The 21,835-nt window shown below is 39.7% G+C and overlaps 1 protein-coding gene across 3 annotated transcripts in view; it reads left to right on the top strand.

The window, feature by feature from the left end:
- Positions 1-14,978: 14,978 nt before the first annotated feature.
- The window catches only part of TLK1 (tousled like kinase 1), a 145,563-nt gene continuing 138,706 nt past the window's right edge, over positions 14,979-21,835 (top strand). Inside the window, exon 1 of one of the 3 annotated variants that reach the window (XM_042994669.1) lies at positions 14,979-15,220. In XM_042994669.1, the coding sequence (XP_042850603.1) occupies positions 15,082-15,220 (139 nt within the window). In that variant the 5' untranslated portion in view covers positions 14,979-15,081. The remainder of the gene's footprint in view (positions 15,221-21,835) is intronic. The other 2 variants (XM_042994671.1, XM_042994670.1) reach the window with 2 other exon arrangements.

Below are 21,835 nucleotides of genomic sequence, written 5' to 3'. Positions count from 1 at the left end.
CATTAATTGGTCGTTCATTTTCATTCAGTGAATTCCTACTCGGCAGCAGACTCTGCTGGGGACATAGAAATAAACACAACAAAAATCTTTGCCCTCAAGTAATTCAGGGGCTAGTAGAAGAAGTTAATACTTTACAAAAACATTACAAAACTAGGGGAGCCTGGATGGCTCAGTCGGTTGAGCATTCGACTTCGGCTCAGGTCATGATATTGAGGTTCATGAGTTTGAGCCCCACATCGGGCTCTGTGCTGACAGCTCAGAGTCTGGAGCCTGTTTCAGATTCTGTGTCTCCCTCTCTCTGTGCCCCTCCCCTGCTCTCGCTGTGTGTGTGTCTCTCTCTCAAAACTAAATAAACATTTAAAAAAAGAATTTAAAAAAGCAATAAGTGATCTCATAAGGGTTATATTCGGTATACTGAGGGAGCAGAGAAGCTAGAGAACTTAACACTGGGTATTAAATGATAATTATGAAGAGTACCTTGGCAAACTGGAAAATTGCTCACGTTTTAATTTTAGTGAGAAAAACGAGATGGAAAATTGGGCATAGCCCATGATTCCAACCATGTAAAAATGTGATTCCTAAAGGTTTCCCAGTCAAGGTAAGTTTTGAATTGAGTCTTAGATGATGGGCCAGGCAAATGAGGTCAGGAAAAGTTGGGGGGGAGGGTGGTGGGAAGAGAGTTCTGAGCTGGGAAAAGGCAAGAGAAGGGAAACACAGTATAACTTGTTTGGCCACTGTAATAACTTTGGTGTGGCTGGAGTGTGGGCTTCTCATGAGGGAGTAACCAGGAATAAAACTGGAAAGACAGGCAGATGATGACAAGATAAAAAAGATAAAAAGAATCACATTGACTATATTAGCGAGTTTGAGCTTTATCCAATCACTTAGGAGTAGCCACAGAAGAATTTTAAAGTGGAAAAGCAGACTCAGAGTTGGTATTACAAATAGAACCACAGCAGCTGGACTGAAAAGGGCTGAAACTCATGATGGGAAGACTAGTTTGAAAGCTTTTGCAATCATTTAGGTGGGAAATGATAAAGGCAATGGCAGAAGGTTAGATGGATGGATAGATGGATGGATGGGATGAATTCAAAGGGCTCTTGAGGAGACAGTGTGGACTTAGGGAATGGTAAAAGGATGCGGATATGGGGTGGGAGGAGTAGGGCAAACAAGGTTGACTCTCAGATCTTTCGTTTGGATAAGTGAATCCCTGTCCCTGTTCTTACTCCTGGCTGCCTTTCTTCCCAAGATAACAAACATAGGACAAAGAAATTGAGGGACTCATGGAACTCCAATCCTAGAGCTTAAGAGAGATGTGTGAGCTGGAGATACAGACTGAAGAGTCATCATTACATATGTGATTCTTGGAGTTACACGAGTGGATGAGACTAGGCAGGGAAGTTGTACATGTATCATTTGTGTGCTTTCCTTTCTAGTTATTTTCTTCTAACATATCTTCAATTATAATAATTGGGTATATACAATTTTCATTTTCCTTTTTTCACCTGACATTATACCAAAAGCTTTTGTCATGTTTCACGAGAGTTTTCAAGGCAGTCATAACTGTGGCTGAATAAAAATATAGCAAGAGGGTATGCTATATAGTTGACTTTAGCTCTGTGATAGACATTTTTATTCATAGTTTCCCCTCCCGCCCCCCCCCCCCCCCCCACATTTTGGATTTTTTTTCTTAGGAAAGATTCTCAGAAATGAGAATATATTTGTGTGTTATATAGTTAATGTGTGTTGTATATGTATATCCAAATTACTTTCCAAAATGGTTGTACCAGTTTATGCTTGATTCCAACAGTGTATAAAAATAAAAGTTTAGGGAAGCCTAGATGGCTCAGTCAGTGGAGCATGTGATCTCGGAGTTGTAGGTTCAAGACCCCCGTTGGGTGTAGAGATCACTTAAAAATAAAATCTCCCCTCCCCCCAAATAATGCAAGTTTAACTAGGTACTTGCCATTATTTGGTATTATACATTTGTGGCATGCATATATTGTTATTATATAGGTTTTACATTTTATTGAAGTAAAATATATGTGCACCAAAATGTACAAATCCAAGTGCACAGTTTGATGAATTTTCAAAGTGAACACACTATGTAACCTGACCCTAAATCAAGAAACAGAACATTACCAGTATCTCAGAAGTCTCCCTCACACACCCCCAAGGCAAACCACTGTCTTGAATTTTAACACCATAGAATGGTTTACCAGTTTTTGAACTTTATATGAATGGAATCATGTAGTATGTAATTTTTCTTGTCTATCTTCTTTTGTTCAGCATTATGTTTATACAGTTCATCCATGTCACTGTCGGTGGTCGTTCGTTAATTCTCATTTCTGTAGTAGAGCATTCCATTGTGTGAGTGTTCCATAATATATTTACTCTGGTGGACATTTGGGTAGTTTCTGGTCTGGGGCTACTATCAGCAGTGCTGCTTTATGAAATTCTTGTAGAAGTCTTTTGATGCATCTATGTATGCATTTCTGTTGGGAGTATACCTAGGAATAGAACTGATGGATAATGTTTAGCTTTGGTAGTTATACTGCCCTCAGTTTTCTAAGGGTATCACTTTTCACTCCCACCAGTGTGTGGGAGATCCCAACGCTCCACGTACTAGCTGACATTTTGTCTTTTTCACTCTAGCCTTTCTGGTGAGTGGCATTTCATTGGCTTTAATTTGCATTTCTTCATTAACTAAACATGTTTAGCATCTTTTCATATGTTTTTTGGCCGTTTGGATGTTCTCTTTTGTGAAGTAATTGTTCAAGTTTTTTGGTCCACTTTTCTACTATATTGTTTGTCTTTTCCTTATTGATTTGTAGGACACTTTTGTTGTTGTTGTTGTTTTACATATTCTGAATATAAGTCCTTTACAGATATATGTATTGCGAGTATATTTTCCTACTCTATGTTTGCTTTCATTACCTTAAATTGAGTCTTTTGGTGATCAAGAGTCTTTGGGTGATTATATTAATATAGTTTAACCTGTCAAATTTGTTCATTATGGTCAGCACATGTTATGTCCTATTTAAGAAACCTTTGCCTACCTGTAGGTCATAAAGAGATTTCCCTATGTTCTTTTTTTAAAGATTTATTTTTTATTCTCATATTTAGATCTACGATCCATCTAGAATATATTTCTCATGTGGGTATCTGACAGCCTAATTTATTGAAAAGATTGTCTTTTCCCCCCAATGCACTGGGTATTAGTATTTAAAGTTGTTTGTTGTTGTTGTTGTTGTTTCCAGTTTAACATATGGAAAGTGGTACCTCATTGTTTAATTTGAATTTCTTGTTTTTTAAATTTTTTATTTATTAAAAAAATTTTTTTTAATGTTTTATTTATTTTTGAGACAGAGAGAGACAGAGCATAAGCAGGGGAGGGGCAGAGAGAGAGGGAGACACAGAATCCAAAGCAGGCTCCAGGCTCTGAGCCGTCAGCACAGAGCGGACGCAGGGCTTGAACTCACAAACTGCGAGATCGTGACCTGAGCTGAAGTCGGAGGCTTAACCGACTGAGCCACCCAAGCACCCCATAATTTCAATTTCTTGATTATTTGGGCCATTTGCCATTTCTCTATTGTATTAATTAAGACAGGACAGGCTGGGGCGCCTGGGTGGTTCAGTAGGTTGAGCGTCCGACTTCAGCTCAGGTCACGATCTCGCTGTCCATGAGTTCGAGCCCCGCGGCAGGCTTTGGGCTGATGGCTCAGAGCCTGGAGCCTGCTTCCGATTCTGTGTCTCCTTCTCTCTCTGCCCCTCCCCCGTTCATGCTCTGTCTCTGTCTGTCTCAAAAATAAATAAATGTTAAAAAAAAAAATTAAAAAAAAAAAAAAAAAAGGACAGGCTATAAATAACAAATAAAGCACCCAATTTCAGAGGGTTAAAAAAAACATCGGATTTTTTTTTCTGCATGCAAAGTCCAGCGCCAGTGTACCTACCACCTTATAAGGCAGCTGGGCTCCTTGTAGTGACTGGGAGACCCATGTTACTCGCATCTTGTGGCTTCACATTATTGTGTGGCATTTGTAATCCCTGTTAAAGGAGGGGAGTGTGCCGGTGGCACACAGACTCTCAGATCCCTGGCCTGGATGGGACACGCCTGATTTTTGCTCCAGTTCTATTGTCTATACCTGGAAACATGGCCGCCTCTCACTGCAAGTAACCTGGAATGGTTTTCCCTTGTGCTCAGGGTGGAGAGGAAAACCAGATACCAGAGAGGTGGTGTTTCGACTACATTCCCACAATTAACTAATCCTATTTTCCACTTTGTGAATTGCTTGTGTCTATTGCAAGCACAAGGGGTATCTAATGTTTGTATTAAATCAAAATAACCTTTAAAATTTCTTGCCTTGAATTCTATTTTAACTTACTAATGCTATCTCTAATATAGTGCAAGCTTGCTTACTACATTTGTACCCATCCTGTCTTTTCTAGTCTTTTTGTGTTATTTCATTTAGATGTATTTTTTATAAGCAGCAAAGTATTGGATTTTAATTTTTAACACAATCTGAGAATCTTTTTCTATTAACAGAGAAACTAAATTTAATAACTAAACTTACAGGGCTTAGTGTCACTATTGCCATGTTTCTGTGCCTCTATTTTCATGTATGCATGCTATTTCTTTTCCGTTTTGTCATTTGTTTGCTTTTATTTTCTACTGTGATTTTAGAAGGTCGGCATTCCTCTGGTTCTGCTGGTGGGTTCCTTAGAGGTTTACACAAATACTTTTAAAATCTACATTTGTTTAATTGTATCCACGAAAAGTCAAACAATAGTCCTTGGAAGCTCTATGGAGAAGGAGGTACCAAACATTTTTTTCCCCCATCTCCTGGTAATACTTCCTTTCGTTGCTCTTTATTAATCTAATCTGGGTTAGTAAATCCAATCATTTGAAAATATACAGGCTTTTTTTCCCATAAAGTAATTGTTATTCCTACAAAACATTTGGATAATATCCAATAGTACAAAGGCCAGCAACAAGATCTGCCATCATTTTACACATTGAGAAAACCCCTGTTAATATTTTAGTATATTTCCTTTCAATTTTTTTTACCATATACATTTTATATGATTGAGACTATATTGTATGTGTAATTTTTATATTCTGTGCTAGTCACTGTAATGCTCTTATAAGCAAATCAGTTGTTTTTGGTTATTGTAAAATCTTCACAATCGTTTTAATGACCTTACTATAGTCTATAAAGTAGATGAGCCATAAGTTATTACCATACCCTTATTATCGTCCATTTAGGATATTTTTAATTTTTTATTGTTATAAATGATGTTGAAAGATTGTCTTTGTGAGAAAGAGAAAAAAATCACATTGTTTTTCTAATTTAGGATTATTTTCTTAGAATACATTCCCAAGATGAAATCAGTGGGTCAAAGGAATAATTTTTTAAAAAGATTTTTTTAAATGTTTATTTATTTTTGAGAGAGATAGACAGTGCAAGCAGGGTGGCAGAGAGAGAGGGAGACCCTGACGCAGGGCTAGAACCCACAAACTGAGATCATGACCTGAGCTGAAGTCGGATGCTTAACCAACTGAGCCATCCAGGAACCCCAAAAAGATTCTTAATGCATATAGCTAAATTGCTTCTCAGAAGAAATCCCTTCATTATAAAGAAAATCTCAATGTAATTACATTTTACATAGTTCAATTAGGCTTAGCACCACCAATTCTTCTCTCATTATTAGTGTTTATATTAACTACGTCTGCAGCTAAAGTCTGTTTTAGATATCTCTGCCAATTATTTCCAACCCTTATCTTCCAAATCATGAGTTCTTTTTATGATGCAGTGATTCATGATTTTATGATTCATCAAATTGTGTCAATTTATGGGAGAATGTTCCTGTATGCTTTTTTGTTGATTACCAATAAAAATAATGCTTTGACTTAATTAGAAGGTTTCTCTTCTGCATGTTGAGTAATAGATGACTTAGTTTCAGTGGAGAAAATTACTTTTGTTACCAGTGTCCCTTTTCTCTCCCAACCCATCTCAACCCATAGAGCAAAGAGAATGCGAAATTAAAGATGCAGTTCTAGGAGGGATTGGAAAGTGTGTTGTGGCCTCTAAACAAAGCAAAAAAAAAAAAAAAAAAAAAAAAAAAAAAAAAAAAAAAAAAAAAAAAAGGGAGGGAGATAAAAGCAAAGATTGAACTAAAAGTTTAAGACTGTATGAAACTGAAAATATCTTCAGTTTGTTTATGGAATAGATCTGGGTTCTGATGGTTAAATTTTGAATCTTGAAAAGGAAAGAATAATTAGATCAATTTTTGATACACTTCAAGGCCCAGCTAGAATTGCTCTTTTTTTAGGGAGCCTCAAATGTGATCTCTCCTGCCTCTAAATTCTCCCACTTACCTATACTTTACGCTTGGTGTGAATCATTTTTACTTGGGATGGTAGTCATTTGCCTGACTATTCTTTGCTGTCACCACTAAGCTCCATGTCTGATTCACCTCTATACTCCCACAGCACCTGACAAATTGCTTTACCCAGGGTAGGTGCTCGATAAGTATTTCCTGAAATAAATGTTTATCAGTCCATAACTATTTTTACCAGTGAATATACAGGTCAAGTGTTCCCAAACAACTTTCTTTACAAAGTGCCCAAGATGAACAATAGTGAAGTAGCAGATATTTCCTTGAGGATTTTCTCATAGTGGCTCTTTTAGAAATTTCATTGTATGTTTATTGATTTTAACATATTGTTTTCTTATCTTCTTCTCATGAGAAACCACCATTCATTTTCCTTTATATTAACGTTTTCCTTAAAAAAATAAATAAATAAAAAACCTTCTGGGGTACCTGGGTGGCTCAGTCAGTTGAGCACCTCTTTTTAAAAAAAAAAAAATTTTAATGTTTTATTTATTCTTGAGAGAAAGAGAGACAGAGCATGAATGAGGGAGGGGCACAGCGAGAGAGGGAGACACAGAATCCAAAGCAGACTCCAGGCTCTGAACTGTCAGCACAGAGCCCAACATGGGGCTTGAACTCACGAGGCGTGAGATCATGACCCGAGCCAAAGTCAGACGCTTAACCAACTGAGCCACCCAGGTGCCCCATTGAGTACCTGACTCTTGATTTTGCTCAGGTCACCATCCCAGGGTCGTGGGATGGAGCCCTATATCAGTTTCTGTGCTGAACTTGGAGCCTGCTTGGGATTCTCTCTCTCTCCTTCTCCCCCCTCCCACTCACACACTCTGTCCCTCTCAAGATAAATAAACTTAAAAAACAAAACAAAAAAATCCTCCTTTTCATTTTCTCATTAAACAACAATTTATTTGCCCTTAAATGTGTGTTTATATGTGTTGTGTATATTCACTTACAATTACAAGTGCCAGGGTTTTGGGTCTTTTTTTTCATTTATTCCTAATTTTTTATTGTTTATTTATTTTTAATGTTTATTTATTTTTGATTATTTGTTGTTTATTTTTTATTTTTCATTATTTGTTTTTGTGTGTTTGTGAGCAGGGGAAGTGCAGAGAGAGTGAGACAGAGAACCCCGAGCAGGCTTCATGCTGTCAGCATAGAGCCTGATGTGGGGTTTGAACTCATGAACTGTGAGATTATGACCTGAGCTGAAATCTAGTCAGACACTTAATGGGGTGCCTGGGTAGCTCTGTCAGTTAAGCGTCTGACTTTGGCTCAGGTCGTGATCTCATGGTTTTTATGTTCCAGCCCCAAGATGGGCTCTGTGCTGACAGCTTAGAGCCAGGATTCTGCTTCGGATTCTGTGTCTCCCTCTCTCAGCCCCTCCCCGGCTTGCACTCTGTCTCTCTCTCTCAAAAATAAATATACATTTTTTAAAAAGTAAAAAAAAAAAAAAGAGTCAGATGCTTAATCGACTGAGCCACCTAGGTGTCCCTCTAACTTTTTATTATAAGTGTACTGTTTGATGACTTTTCACAAACTGTTTAACACATGCTTCTAAACAGCACCTGGCTTAAGGAACAGAATATTACTTGCATCTCAGAAAGCCTCTATTTGCTTTATGGTGGCATTTTTTACTTCTTTTTGGAGGGGAAAGAAATTCTCATCAATATTTGACATTTCTATAGGGGTACTTGACTGGCTTAGTCAGAAGAGCATGTGACTCTTGATCTTGGAGTGGTGAGTTTGAGCCCCACGTTAGGGGTAGAGATTACTTAAATAAATTAAAATTAAAAAAAAAAAACCTTGACATTTCTATAAGTGTTTCAAAGTTTCTAAATATGTATGAGGTTATAGACATCTCTACTTATTTTTGTCATGTATCTAATTAAGAAAGATCTAGCACTTTATATTCCTTGGAAAAGCATTAAGTGATTTTGTAAATCTGGTTTTTAAAAAATCTTCATTAGTATATTTTTTGAGAGAGAGAGAGCAGGGGAGAGGCAGAGAAAGGGGGAGAGAGAGAATCCCAAGCAGGCTCCACACTGTCAGCGCAGAAGCCCGATGTGGGGCTCAAACTCACGAACAGTGAGATCATGACCTGAGCCAAAATCAAAAGTCAGATAATTAACCGACTGAGCCACCCAGGCACCTGATTTTGTAAATCTTAAACCTGTGTATTTGGAAAGATACTGTCAAAAAGTCAAGAGTGTTTGATGTTAATTTTTATAAAAACCACCATCACTTTCTGTGCCTACAAAAAATTTCATATTGCAGAAACAAAGTTCAGTGTAAGGTGTTGAAAATCTTTGATCTTCCCTCTAATGTGATAAATTTATATTTCAATTTAATCAGTAAAACAGAATGAGTGAAGTAGAACACTAGATTACTTGGTTTTATATGTTTTCTTAATCACTTTTCTAAGTAGGCTTAGTTAAGAGATACACTGTTGATTTTAAATCTGCTGTTTGAGTACTGTTTGCTTGTTGTACTTTGTTTTTGTAAACATGTTGTAATACTCATGTCCTTGGCGACAGCCTCTAGTGCACTCTGGGGAGGTAATATTGTTCTGAAGTTGATTATGATTTTTTAACCTCAGGCAACGTGAATCAGTTTTGAAAATCCAGTAATTCCAGTTTTGTTACATATAGATCAATCCCTCTCCCCCATAAGTTGATAAACCTGAAGGAAGCCGTTTCCAATGCTGGAGAGAGCAGAGGAAGTGTGACCTAGCATATAATGCACAAAACCCTGGGACAATCTCTACAGGGATGTGGAAACCAAAATATTTAAGCAGGCTTTGTGAATTGTGCAGGGCAGTTAGGACACAGCAAAATGAGAATTCTTCATAATCCAATGTGATGGAGTCATCTGTCTAAGCATCTACCAAAAAGACTATGGAGGTGGCATATTGCAATGGTAGGACAGGCATCTTTAGAGCTCCCGTCTGTGTGCCTACGTTTGGACAAAGAAGGAAATCAAATCTGGGGATGAGTCCAAGCAGAGGAGACAGGGTGGGCATCTAAGTTCAGTCTGATGAGAAGGCAAAGCTTTCTTCATTTCTTAAACATTTGTAAGATAATATTTCGTACATATAAGAGTAGATCACATACATGCATAGCTTAAATAAAAAGAATAAGACAAACATACCTCTGTACCTCCACCCAACTTAACACGTAGCACATTTATTGATGCTTATCTATCAAGCCCCTGTCTGTTCTCCATGAGTACATCACCCCTTTTCCTTGGCAGAAGTAACCACTCTGATTTTGGCTTTTCATTCCCTTTTCTTTTCTCTTCCTAGTTTTACCATATATACATTCCTAAACAATATATCATTTAGTTGGAATGTTTATACATGGAGTCAAACTGACTTCATCATTCTTTAATTTGTTCTTTTAAATCAGCATTATACTTGTGAGCATTTTATTTTTTTATTATTTTTTTAATGTTTATTTATTTTTGAGAGAGAGAGACAGACAGAGCACAAGCATGGGAGGGGCAGAGAGAGGGGGAGACACAGAATCCAAAACAGTCTGCAGGCTCTGAGCTGTTAGCACAGAGCCCAACATGGGGCTTGAACCCACAAACTGTGCGATCATGACCTGAGCTAAAGTCAGATGCCTTAACCGACTGAGCCACCCAGGCGCCTTGCTTGTGAGCATTTTAATTGTTGAATAATCTCCTATTGTGTGAAGATACATATTTCTATTTATTTATCCATTCTGTCAATGGACATCTGGGTGGTTTCCAGTTTTGGGCTGCTATGGACATTCTTGTTCTTATGTCCTATTGCACACAAGCAAGAATTCCTCTAGGATATATTCTTTGGAATGGAATTTTCAGGTCATAGAATTCAACTTTACTAGGAAGTACTCATTAACTACTCTCTGCTTAGTTCAAAAGGGCCAGATTTAATAAATAAAAATACAGCATGCTCAGTTTGATTTGAATTTCACATGAACAACCAATACTTTTTTAATGTTAGTATGGTCCATGAAAAAATTATATTTCATCTGGCAACCCTAACAATGTCAGTAAACTTTACCAAATCACAAACATTGGCCAATGAAATATGAGGGGGTGATGGAATATTTGGTCCTTTTTCCCTCTGCCAGAGCGGCCAACCCAGTTGTTAGCTCAGGGGGCTCAAATGCTTGCTAACCAACTATATGGGTAACTAATTGGCTCAACCAATGTGCATACAGCATCAACTCAATGCCAGGCAGGTGCTAGATGCTGGGACTATACCTGTAAACATGAAAGACAAGGTCCTTGTCCTCTCTAGGCTTTTAGCCAAGGTGGGGAAACAGAACAGTAAAGAAATGATGTATGCACTATGGGAGCAGCGGTATGCTGGTGAGGAAGCCCTGATTTGTAGCCTTTGATGCCTTTGGGGTTGTAAATACTCTTACCATGGCTGACTTCAAGCTACCAGTGTGACATCACTGAACTCTGAGTTGGGGAGAGATGCACCCAATCTGTTCTCTGGGCAATATGAACGGGCTCCGACACCACACTGTATGGGGAATACTCAGGGCACTTTTTCCATTCTGTAGGCTCTTTTCTGGTTGGTTGGGGGGAAAGGAACTTGGGCATTAAGTATTTCCTCAACTTTGGAAGGAATCAAATAATAAATATAAAATGCATTTTTTATATCTATAGTCTTGTCTGCTTTGTAACTATTTTTACTATGGCATATACAGAGTCTAATAAATGTAGTTCTAAATTATGATTAGTATATAGATGGGAGCTAAGATATCCCCTTTGGTATATGACCTATCAGGAGACCCTCCTGCATTGCTCCCTCACTTGTATCCCGGCTAATCCTCATCATTCATTTATCCCATAAATGTTGACAGAGTGTCTGTGCCAGGCACTGTACTAAAGCTTTGAGTCTGTCTTCATGGAGCACTCAATTCACAGAAAGAACACTTTCCCCAGCTCATCCTGATTCTTTCTAGGCAGGTTTACTGCCTTCTCACTTATTCAGTTCACTCTTGTGTTCTCATGCTGGCTTTCCCTCTGGGCATATTTTGCCAAGGAAGCTTGCCAAAACTCCCCTTTCAATGATCCTTTCTTGCTTTTCTAGAGATTTCTCCATCCCCAGAGTGGCAGGTGTTCCTTTCTGTCCAAATCTGGACCCTCCTGACTTTTCTGTACCTTTTCCTATTGTGTAAATTGTCACTCTAGCCATCCTATCTATCTCTATCAAATAATTTTTGAATGCCTCTGTACTAGCTGATGTGCAAGATGCAGGGGAGCCTCTACTCACCCTCTACGTTTTCATTATCATAATCATTTTATAAAACCATCTATTTGTATAATTTTTATGCTTTACTTAAAAAAATAAAATGATTTATTGTACCAAATTTGGAAATCATAAAGGAGAAAGAATAATTATCTAATGTCACAATCCAAGGCTAGCAATTAGGAACTATTTGGGGTGCACCCTTGCAGTCATTTGTTATGCATACTTACAAACTGGAATCATACCCACCTTTTCACTTACTACAGTGTGAAAATTTTATTATCTTTTTCAGTATTCTTTCAAAATCTGATTTTAAATGATGACATGATATTCCATTTTCAGGCTACCCCACGGTTTATTTAGTTAACTCTACTGCTGGCAGCAGCCTCTTTACAAGTTAGCCTTGATGATCTTTAATGTAAACTACAGGAATGCAGGAATCAATCATTTTATTGTCCTTCCTAGGCAGCACTTGTAACAATGTATCTACATTGAATTATGTATATGCTGTGATCCTCTATTTACCATTTAAAATAAAAGGAGCAGGTCAGCATAAAATGTAACCTAGGTTGGTATAAAGATAACTGGAAGCTGTGGAGAAGGTTGGAAGATAACCCACCATCAAATCTCTTTGGTTGGGTTGTGTTTACTACAGGAGAGGAGCTAAGCTCTGAAAGAAGTCTTGGCATTGGTAGGAGATTTAGAGACCACCTAGTGGTGCTAACCTTTTTCACAGGTGAGGAAATTAAATCAAGAGGGATTGTTATCTGCTGAGACTAATACCCAAGTATCTTGACTTCCTGTCCTATTCTCTTTTCATCATACTCAGCTGACTAAGCTCACTTTTTTTTTTTTTTTTTGAGAGAGAGAGAGAGAGAGAGAGAGAGAGAGAGAGCAAGCAAGCATGAGCTGGGGGGGGGAGGGGTAGGGGAAGAGGAAGAGAGAGAATCTTAAGCAGCCTCCACGCCTAGTGCAGAACCCCATGTGGGGCTCAATCTCACGATCCTGCCATCATGATTTAAGCCAAAATCAAGAGTCAGGCACTTACCCGACTGAGTCACCCTAGTGCCCCAAGCTTACTCTTAAAATACAGAAAGAGCATATATTTACCTACATGTCCTTACGGGAACTCTGTTTCCCCCTTAGAGTGCATGTACTTTGGTATAAAAGTCTAATAATGGTAAGGTCCTAGATACATCTCCAAGAAAAAGGAAAACATATGTCCACAGACTTCTACACAAACCAATGATCATAGTAGCATTATTTGTAATGGTCTCAATGTGGAAACAATCCCAATGTTCATTAACAGGTTAACGGATAAACAGGGTTCTATTCATACAATGGGCTACTCTGGCAACAACACAAAAATATTAAGTGCAACAATGTAGAGTAAACTCAATTATGTTGAGAAAAAGAAGCTGGAGGAGTACAAACTATATGATTCCATTTATCCAAAATTCTGGAAAATGCAAACTAAGTGACAGCAGATCTGTGGTGACTTGGGGATGCAGTTGGGAATACAAAAGGAGTATCAAAGGTAGAGGAAACTTTGGAGACTGATGGATATATTCATTATCCTGATTACAGAAATGGTTTCACGGTTGTATACACATCAAAACCTATACTGTATACTTTAAATATGTGCAGTTTATTGTACATCAGCTATACTTCAAAAAGTTGTTTAATTTGTGAGATCCACCTCTTAGGTCTGAAATGCAGAACATGACTAAGAACTCACTGAAGAATCTGAAATATAAGAAAACTAAAATTACTTCTGGTGATAACTGACAACCAAGGCTCTATTCTAGTATGATAGTTTATCTGAACATAACATTACTATGAGAAATGCAAAGTCATAAAAATAAAAAATAGAAATGACATTTTTGTCCCCCTGGTAATCATACCATTTCCTCATGCCTGTACAGTTGCTCTATTATCATAATCTTTTTAGTGTTATAGTCAATTTGGTTTCTTAAAGGGAGCAATAACCTTGTTGTTTTTCCTGAGCTATTACACAGCTACTTTATGTACAAGATGCCCAATCCGTGGTGTGTCTTCTGTGTGTGGGTGTGAAGGTGTGGAGAAGGCTACACTGTATCTATACATTTTGGCAAATGCTGTAACTTGCTTTGGGATTTTCTAGCCGTAACTCAGCGTCGGCATGAAAACAAGTTGGAACTTTCTAGAAACCATACTCTCCTACAAGATGAACACTGGATAGTTTCCCTAAATGTGTGAATTCATTAATCAAGTTTTTTTCTATCCAGATTATCCACTTACCGTCTTAAAACAAAGAATTGTACACCACACACAGTGCACAACACCGGTAAAGATTCTTTTTAGAAAACATTCATAAAGTTTTATTTTCGCCCTCCCCCGCCCCCAACTTATTTTCGTAGCTCTTCTATTCGGTAATCACTACAATTCTGCAGACGGGGAGACGCACGCAGGTTTTTTCGCACACTACAAAGGGGACAGAAAGAAGCAACTCTTAACTTTTCAGTTCCATTTTGAGAAATGATCACATCGAACTCCTGAGAAGGACAGCCCAGCGAGAGCAGAAGCATTTCTCCCCAGGCTGGGTGTGGGTCGGGAGCCAGGCGCGCTTCCGCGGGAGGGAGGGGGAGTCAGGTGGCAACGGAGCGGGAGCCAGAGCCGGCGGGGGAGCGTGCGGGGTGCGCCTCCCTCCGGCCGGCGCGGGGAGGCCGCCCCCGCGCTCTCGAGTCAGCCGGCCCGGGGCTCCCGCGCCGCGCTGAGATCCGCGGGTGCGCCAGGGGCGCCCGGCACCCGCGTCTCCTCCCTCACGCGCTCGCTCCCTCTCCACACCCCCCCCCGCCCCCAACCCCTGGCAGGTCCCTCCCCCATGCCTGCTCCCGCGGCCGCCGCCGCCGCCGCCGCCGCTACCGGAGGCACAGGAGCCTCGCGATAGTGTTTGCACAGGCGGCGCGTGACGCCGCCGCCGCCTGTAACTGATGCAGAGGTTACCCCGCCGCCTCAGCCGCCACCCACCGCCCGCCGCCGCCGCCGCCGCCGCCGCCACCCAGGCGACGCCGGGGGCCGACGCACTGCAGAGGTGCCGGCAGGTTCCGCTCGCGGAAGTCTCCTCGGCCGGCGCAGCCCGCGCTCCGCCTGCACACCGCCGGGCGCCCCCTCGACGCCTCCGCCGCCGCGCTCCTTCCCTCCGCCTCTTCCCCGGCGCGCCCGCCTGCTCCCTCGCTTCTCCCCCTTTTCCTCCTCCCCGTCCCCTCTCCTCCCCTCACCTCTTCCCTTCCTACCTCCCCCCTTCTCGGTTTCCTCCCCCATCCCCTTGACTCTCCCCTCCCTGCCCTCGCTCCCTCGCTCGCCCTCAGCGCGGCCCCCGCCATGACGGAGGCGGGTGCCGGTGCCGTTGCCGCCGCTGCCGTCGCAGGGGGGGAGTCGGGTTCCCAGAAAGTAGCTTGATGAGTGTCCAAAGTAGCAGTGGAAGTTTGGAGGGGCCGCCATCTTGGTCCCAGCTCTCCACGTCTCCAACCCCGGGCTCGGCGGCGGCGGCCAGGTCCCTGCTGAATCACACGCCGCCATCCGGGAGGCCCAGGGAAGGTAAGCGCCGTCGCGCCCGCGCCCGCTCGCGGGCCTCGTCTCTCGCGCCGCGGCCCCCGCGCCCCCCGGGTCTCCTCCGCCGACCCCGGGGTGGGGGATGGTGACGAGGAGGACGCGAGGCCGCCCGGCTCCGGGGAGGTAGTGCGTTGGCTGTGGGTGGTGGTTCGCGGGTGGCGGCGGAGACGGACGAGGGGGTGCGCGCTGGAGGGGACGGGGCGAGGCGCGCAGACTCGCATGGGGTTCCTAAGAGCCCGTGCTGCTAGGGTGGGAAGCCTCCCCCCGGACGCCAGCCCCTTTCTGCTCCATTTGCTAGTACACTCAGTACTCTTAACCTCCTGGCCTCCGGTCTCTGGTGGGTTTTCCCTCCCGTTGAAGCATTCATCCTCGAGCCCCCTCCCCTTCCCTCGCGCACTCCTCCCATAGAGGCGGTCCCCGCTCTGCGAGCTTTGCAGCCCGGGACCTGGAGGATGCCCCTCGCTAGCGGGGTCCCTGCCCTTTGGGGGAGAGTCGCTTAAATTATCAAAGCCGACTTTGATCCCCTGCCTGGCCCCTTAGAGCAATTTAAACGGCAGACTGACTCGTGGGCAGGCTTTTGAAACCACCCTCTCCAGATGGTTGCAACTTTCTCTCCTTCGCCATCACCCACTGCGTGTTGGTGCGTTATCTCTCTTGTGCAAGTAGGCTACTGTTCCCTGACAGGGTCGTGGGTTTTGTGGGAAATATCGGCGTAAAGGTTACTGCAAACACGCACCAAATCGGTTACAATTGTTTTCTAAGTTTTCTGGTTTCTTGCATGCAAGTGTGCTGCCACCAGATGTAGCAGTTACACAGCTAGTAAAGACACAGGAGTGCTTTTGACCAAGATTTCAACTTGCTGTATTTAACTTTAAGTATACGACATAAAATGAAATTTGGAAGAAGAGGCATTTATGGGGGAGGAAGAAATGCGCATGGAATCACGTTTAACGCTCTTTTGTCTGGGAAACCGTTTAGCGGTATTCATCAGCAGTTGGTAAATGGGTTGTTCACTCCCAGTTGTGTCACACAAGGAGACTGTAACCACATTTTCAATAAATGTCTGGAAGTCCAATAGTCTTGTGAATCCTTAAAGGAAACCAGGAGCTTTGGTTTATGTAGGTATTGGTGGGGTTAATTTATTTTGAAAATATCTGTCAATATTTACTACTCAGCCTTGACAATTGTTAATCAAGTGTTTTGTGCCCTGAATCTAGTGGTTCAGGCATAGCATTCTTTGTCATCTTGTTCCTGTGAGCATGTGTGAAAGTGACAATAGGCTCAAAGATTGGCATGAATTTGCTCCAGAAAATTCATGGAAAGATTTGATTTATGGCATCCATTAAGCATGCTGAGTACATTGAGAGACATTTTCCCCTTTTCCATCTTACCCCCAACACTGAGTTCTGATTATTAGAAGATAAAAGTTTATTTATTAATTCAAATTTAGTGCATCTGGCGATTTTTCTTTTTGCACTTGAAAATTTGTAAATGAATGTTCCAAATTCTATTTTGTAAATAGAGCAATTGGTGCTTTTAGTATGCTTTTATTTTTATCTGTAGTTTCATTAAGATACTTAATGATAGTGTTATCAGTAATAGTGTAATGAGTGATAGTAAATGATGGTCTTGGGAAAGACCGTCTTTTTAAAAGGCTATACCTTTTTATCATTCATTTATTTCTCAAGTATGTATTGAGCCATTTCACTGAGCCAAGACGTAGTGTTGAATTGTTCATCTGTAACATCAATTATCAGTATTAGTAATTTAGGGGCTACAAAGTCTAGATTGTGAGTTTCTGAGGTTACTTTAACTCTAGTTAAAAAACTTCTGTGTCATTCTGCAATTTTCCTGATGTTTGAAAATCCTGAGGGGTTAGAATAATTTAGCTTGAGCTTCCAAATAACTAGAATTCTTTGTAGCAGTTTGGATTACAGTAGGCTTTTATGTAAACTAAATTAGTGAATCTTTTGTTTATTAATAAAATAACAAGACGTGCTTTTGTGAACATTTATATTTCATCAAGTACTTCTGTGGCCACAGTGGTATATTTCTTTTTGACCAACCAGCATGTAAGTTAAAACTGTGTTAATTTTCTCTAGGGTTCTATGTATTTATTCTGAAGCTATTGTCTTTCGAGTATCATTAATGCTAATAGGAATTGCATATATGAAACCTTAGACATAATGATGGAGACATTTACTTTTGAGTGAGATCCCAGTGTTCATTTTAACAAGTGTTTTAACATCTTTTGTGGATATGCACGTTAGTATATTGTATAAGTTGATGTAAGTTGAGGGAGTTTTGGACTTAGGGTGACTGTTAGTAAGAACCGTTAATATTAGTAGAACTTGAATATATGCATCTGGGGCACCTGGGTGGCTCAGTGGGTTAAGTGGCTGACTTCGGTTCACATCATGACCTCACGGTTTGTGGGTTCGAGCCCCACGTAAGGCTCTTGCTGTCAGCACAGAGCCTGCTTGGGATCCTCTGTCTCCCTCCCTCTCTGCCCCTCCCCTGTTCTTGCTCTCTCTCTTTCTCTGTCTCTAAAAAGTAAACATTTAAAAAAGAAAAGGATGTATGGATCAAGGTGAAAACAAACTTTGTTTCTGAAGAATTGAAGCAATTTCATGTAACATAACAGAAAAATTTAAACTCAGAAGATACATGGATGTATGTGTACAAAGCTACGTGAGGAACTCCTTCACGGAGTTCAAAAACATGGGCTGTTTTTGAAGATGTGTCAGAACTGTAAAAATTGATTATTTTGAAGTTTTGATATATTTGAAACCAAAAATTTAATAGTATACTGTGATTATTTTCAATGCTCTATATTTTGGCTCTCTTCTTTCCTTTCTCTATTCTCATATTAATATAGTTTTGCTTGATTACAAATAAAATACACCTTTAAATATTGTAAGAATTAGGGATTTGTTGGAATTTAGTAATTTGTGTGATAGAGGATAGACCACTTCTATTCCCAAGAGTCCCAAGGCTTTTTCCTTGGGAAAGTCAGCAGTTGTCACTCTGGATTTCATGTTGGATCTTCTAAACCTGTGATCTCTATTCCATTTTTTAAAAGTTTATTGATGTATTTTGAGACAGAGAGAATGAGCTGGGGAGGGGTGGGGGTAGGAGGACAGGGAATCCGAAGCAGGCTCTGTGCTGACAGCAAAGAGTCCGGTGTGGGGCTCGAACTCATGAACCGTGAGATCATGACCTGAGCCAAAGTCAGAGGCTTAATTGACTGAGCCACCCAGGTGCCCCAATCTTTATCCCATTTTATCTTCTAATAATCCTGTGGTTAAGGAAATGAGAAGAAATTAAGTGCATTTCCAAATAAAGGTTAGTTTGCTTTACTGAGGCCTAGGAACCTGGTGTCATATTGGCTAGAAGAACAGATGGTTTTTCTTGCCTGTCAGTACATGGGTACTTTTGAATAAGTTATTGCTAAGAATCAAATGATTATACAGAAGAGTTGGATTTTCTTTCTGTTCCATCTTACTAGATATGAATAATTTGCTTTATTTTTATGTAAACAGTGAAAGTAGTTTGGTTAAAAAGATAATACCACAGTGTAATTAAACTGTTGCTCATTTTATTTTCATATTTACAGACTGCATCCCTTAGATAGAAGAATTAAAGTATTTGACTCTGGATGATTAATACCTGTAGGGAGATGTTAAAAATAAAGGTGTACCAGATGGCCATTTAATTGCTTGTAGTCACTAGCTGGAGGACAGGGTTGTATGTTTAAGGGTTTTAGCTTAGGAATAGATATGTAGTTGGTGCCTTCTTTACAGAGGCACATTTATGAATTGGAGGAGAGAGAAAAGAGAGCATCCCAGGATAGTTAGAGGTCTGGGAATCTGCCCTTGGGAAATACTTTTTTTGGTTTCAGGAACCCTTTGCTGTCTTAAAAATTACTGAGAACTCTAAAGAGATTTTATTTGGGATATGCCTATCAATATTTACTGTTTTAGAAATAATTTCAAAAGTACTATCTTATGTAAAAATAGTAAACTGATTACTTGGTAACGTTTTTAAATGAAGAAAAAGTATTGTAAAACAAAAACTTGAGTGAGAGTGGTGGCATTGTTTCATAGTTTTACATCACTTTAATTTCTGGCTTATTAGGAGACAGCTGCATTTTGCTTCTGCTTTCAGTCTGTTATGATTTATTTTGATTGAGGTATTGTGAAGAAAATCCAGCTTCATATAGATAGGTAATTAGAAAAGATGATGTATTTTAATAGTCTTTTTAAAGAAATTGTGTCTATTCTTCTTTGATATTACACCAAAATTTGACAAGTGGCAGGTTTTTTTAAAACGTTACTTCAGTGTGGAAGTACACCGTATTTCCGAAATGTCTCCAGAACCCACAAGAAATCTGTGGACTATACATTTATAGCCCAAATAAGAGACCACTGAAATGGTGGGAAGCATGATAGCTGTCTTGTATTTCAAAAATGTAAATAGCAGAGTGAGTAGAATCATTCTGCTATTCTAGAATGTAGACCAGCAGGTGAAAGTTAGGCATAGATTGAATTCAGTATAATTTTTTGGCAAGGATGTTAGTAAGAACTGTATAGCAGCTAGACTTGTCCAACAGTGGAAAAAACTGCTCTTGGAAGTATTTAGCAATAAGAATTTAAAGCAGTCTACAGGGACATTTTTGGGTGAGGCAGAGATAAATTCTGTTGATTCTTATTTTGAGTGCTATTGGATTAAGTGACTTCAGGTCCCATCCAATTTAAAAATATAAACATTCTGTGATTCTTTGAAAATCACTTAATTCTATAGTTAAACTGTACTTATATGTGTGTGAATGATTTGAATATTCTCTTCAGTCACTGGTATGAAACTCTTGTTGACTTTATTTTGTGTTTTTATTGTGCTTTTCCTCTGAGTATTTTCTTGTATTTTCAGGAATCAACGCTATTAGTCTTCCTGAAATCTTGCTAAATTCCCTGTGAAATATAATAAGCTTTGAGGGCATTTTAGGGAATCAGATGCTGCTTATGATACAGTTTAGTAGAGTTTGTAATATATTCAGGCACAGAATTTTAGAATACTGTGGGGGCTGATTTTCAATTTTGAAAGAGAAACTCTCACCGGTCTTTATAGTCTTATTTGTAATTGTTTATGTGATTTCAGAAGGAATATGCTTAATCTGTTCTAATGGTTTTAAAGCTAGAGAGTCTGAAAAGAAGATACATGAAAGAAAAGTGTTGAAATTGATTACTCTTGAATTTAAAAATGCCTATTAAATATAACCAGGACATAAAGTAAAATGAAGAATTTTAATTCTCCTCGTATTCAGAGAATTATGCATATAATACTTACCATTACCTGTAACAATTCATATTTTAATTTTATAAGGAACATAATCTCTTTTATGAGTTGGATTGAAAAGTTAGATTTTAGGGAACTTAAGCATAAATTCCCATAACTTCATTGAAGTTCAACTTAAGTGTAGTAAGTGACACACAGCTCGAGACTTCATGAACTTGCTGCAGTTGGATTTAGAGCTGTTTTTATAGAAGAGCCATAGGAATAAATTATTTAGTTTCATGAAACGCTTCATGCTTGTTAATCATTTCCAAAAATCTAAGAAAAATTTAGAAGAATAGTGTTATGAAGTAAGAGAAGCAGTATGGTACAGATGAGAAAGTACATTGATCGTAATTGAAATCCAAGTGTAGTCCCTGCTTTGCCATTAACTAGCTGTGTAACCTTGGGCAAGTTGCTTATCTCTCTGCTTCAGTTTCATAAAATGAGAATTGTAGAGCTGAAAGGGACCTTGGAAGCAATTGAGTCCAAACCTCTCATTTTACAGATGAGGAAACTTAGATAATTTACCCAGGCTTTTATTGTGAGAGACCTGGGACCAAAATTCACTCTTCTGACTTTCAACTTAGTGCTTTTTCCATTATACTTTGTGGCTTCTTTTCATCTGTAAAATGAGGGGGTTTGGATTCGAGGCTGTCAGAGGTCTCGACCAGCTCAAAAATATTATTCTTTTGACATTTGTCCTAATATAACTTATTGGAGGAAAGTTTGGTAGCTTTTATTTATTGGTGAAAGAGATGTTTCTTGAAGAAGCAGTGTGACTTTTTCAAGGTTATGTTTGGGTTTGTTAAGGGAAGATATCACCTTCATTATTATGGAAAAAATTTTCAAGTTTATGAGCTTGGTAAGTAGTGTGCTGAGTGATCTTGTTTTTAATGATCTACTTTCTGAAACACTGTTATGAATATATTAAAAACAATGTTAGCTACATAAATAACAGTGTGGTACTCTGAAGTGAAGTAGCTAGGTTCTGGAGTGTTTCCCCCCTGAGTTAGGATTGTCATTATTTAATAGCACGTCCGTTGTGCTGTCCGTTGTGCTGTCTTTTATCACAGTTTTATTTGTGTTGCCTGCTAGATGGAGAAGTCTTGAATTCAGAGATTGTGTTTTGTTCATTTCTGTATTCTTAGTGCATACCAGGATGTCTTCTGTATTGGCACCCAACACAAAGTTTTGCTGAAAGACTGTTATGTCTTCTTAAAAATTGAGTGATTATGTATCTTAAGGTGCACATATTTTCAGACCCAG

The sequence above is a fragment of the Panthera tigris genome, chromosome C1 (genome assembly GCF_018350195.1).
Source record: "Panthera tigris isolate Pti1 chromosome C1, P.tigris_Pti1_mat1.1, whole genome shotgun sequence".
In the NCBI taxonomy this organism is placed as follows: domain Eukaryota; kingdom Metazoa; phylum Chordata; class Mammalia; order Carnivora; family Felidae; genus Panthera; species Panthera tigris.
Note: the sequence above shows the minus strand (reverse complement) of the source record. Positions and strands in the feature narration are given on the sequence as shown.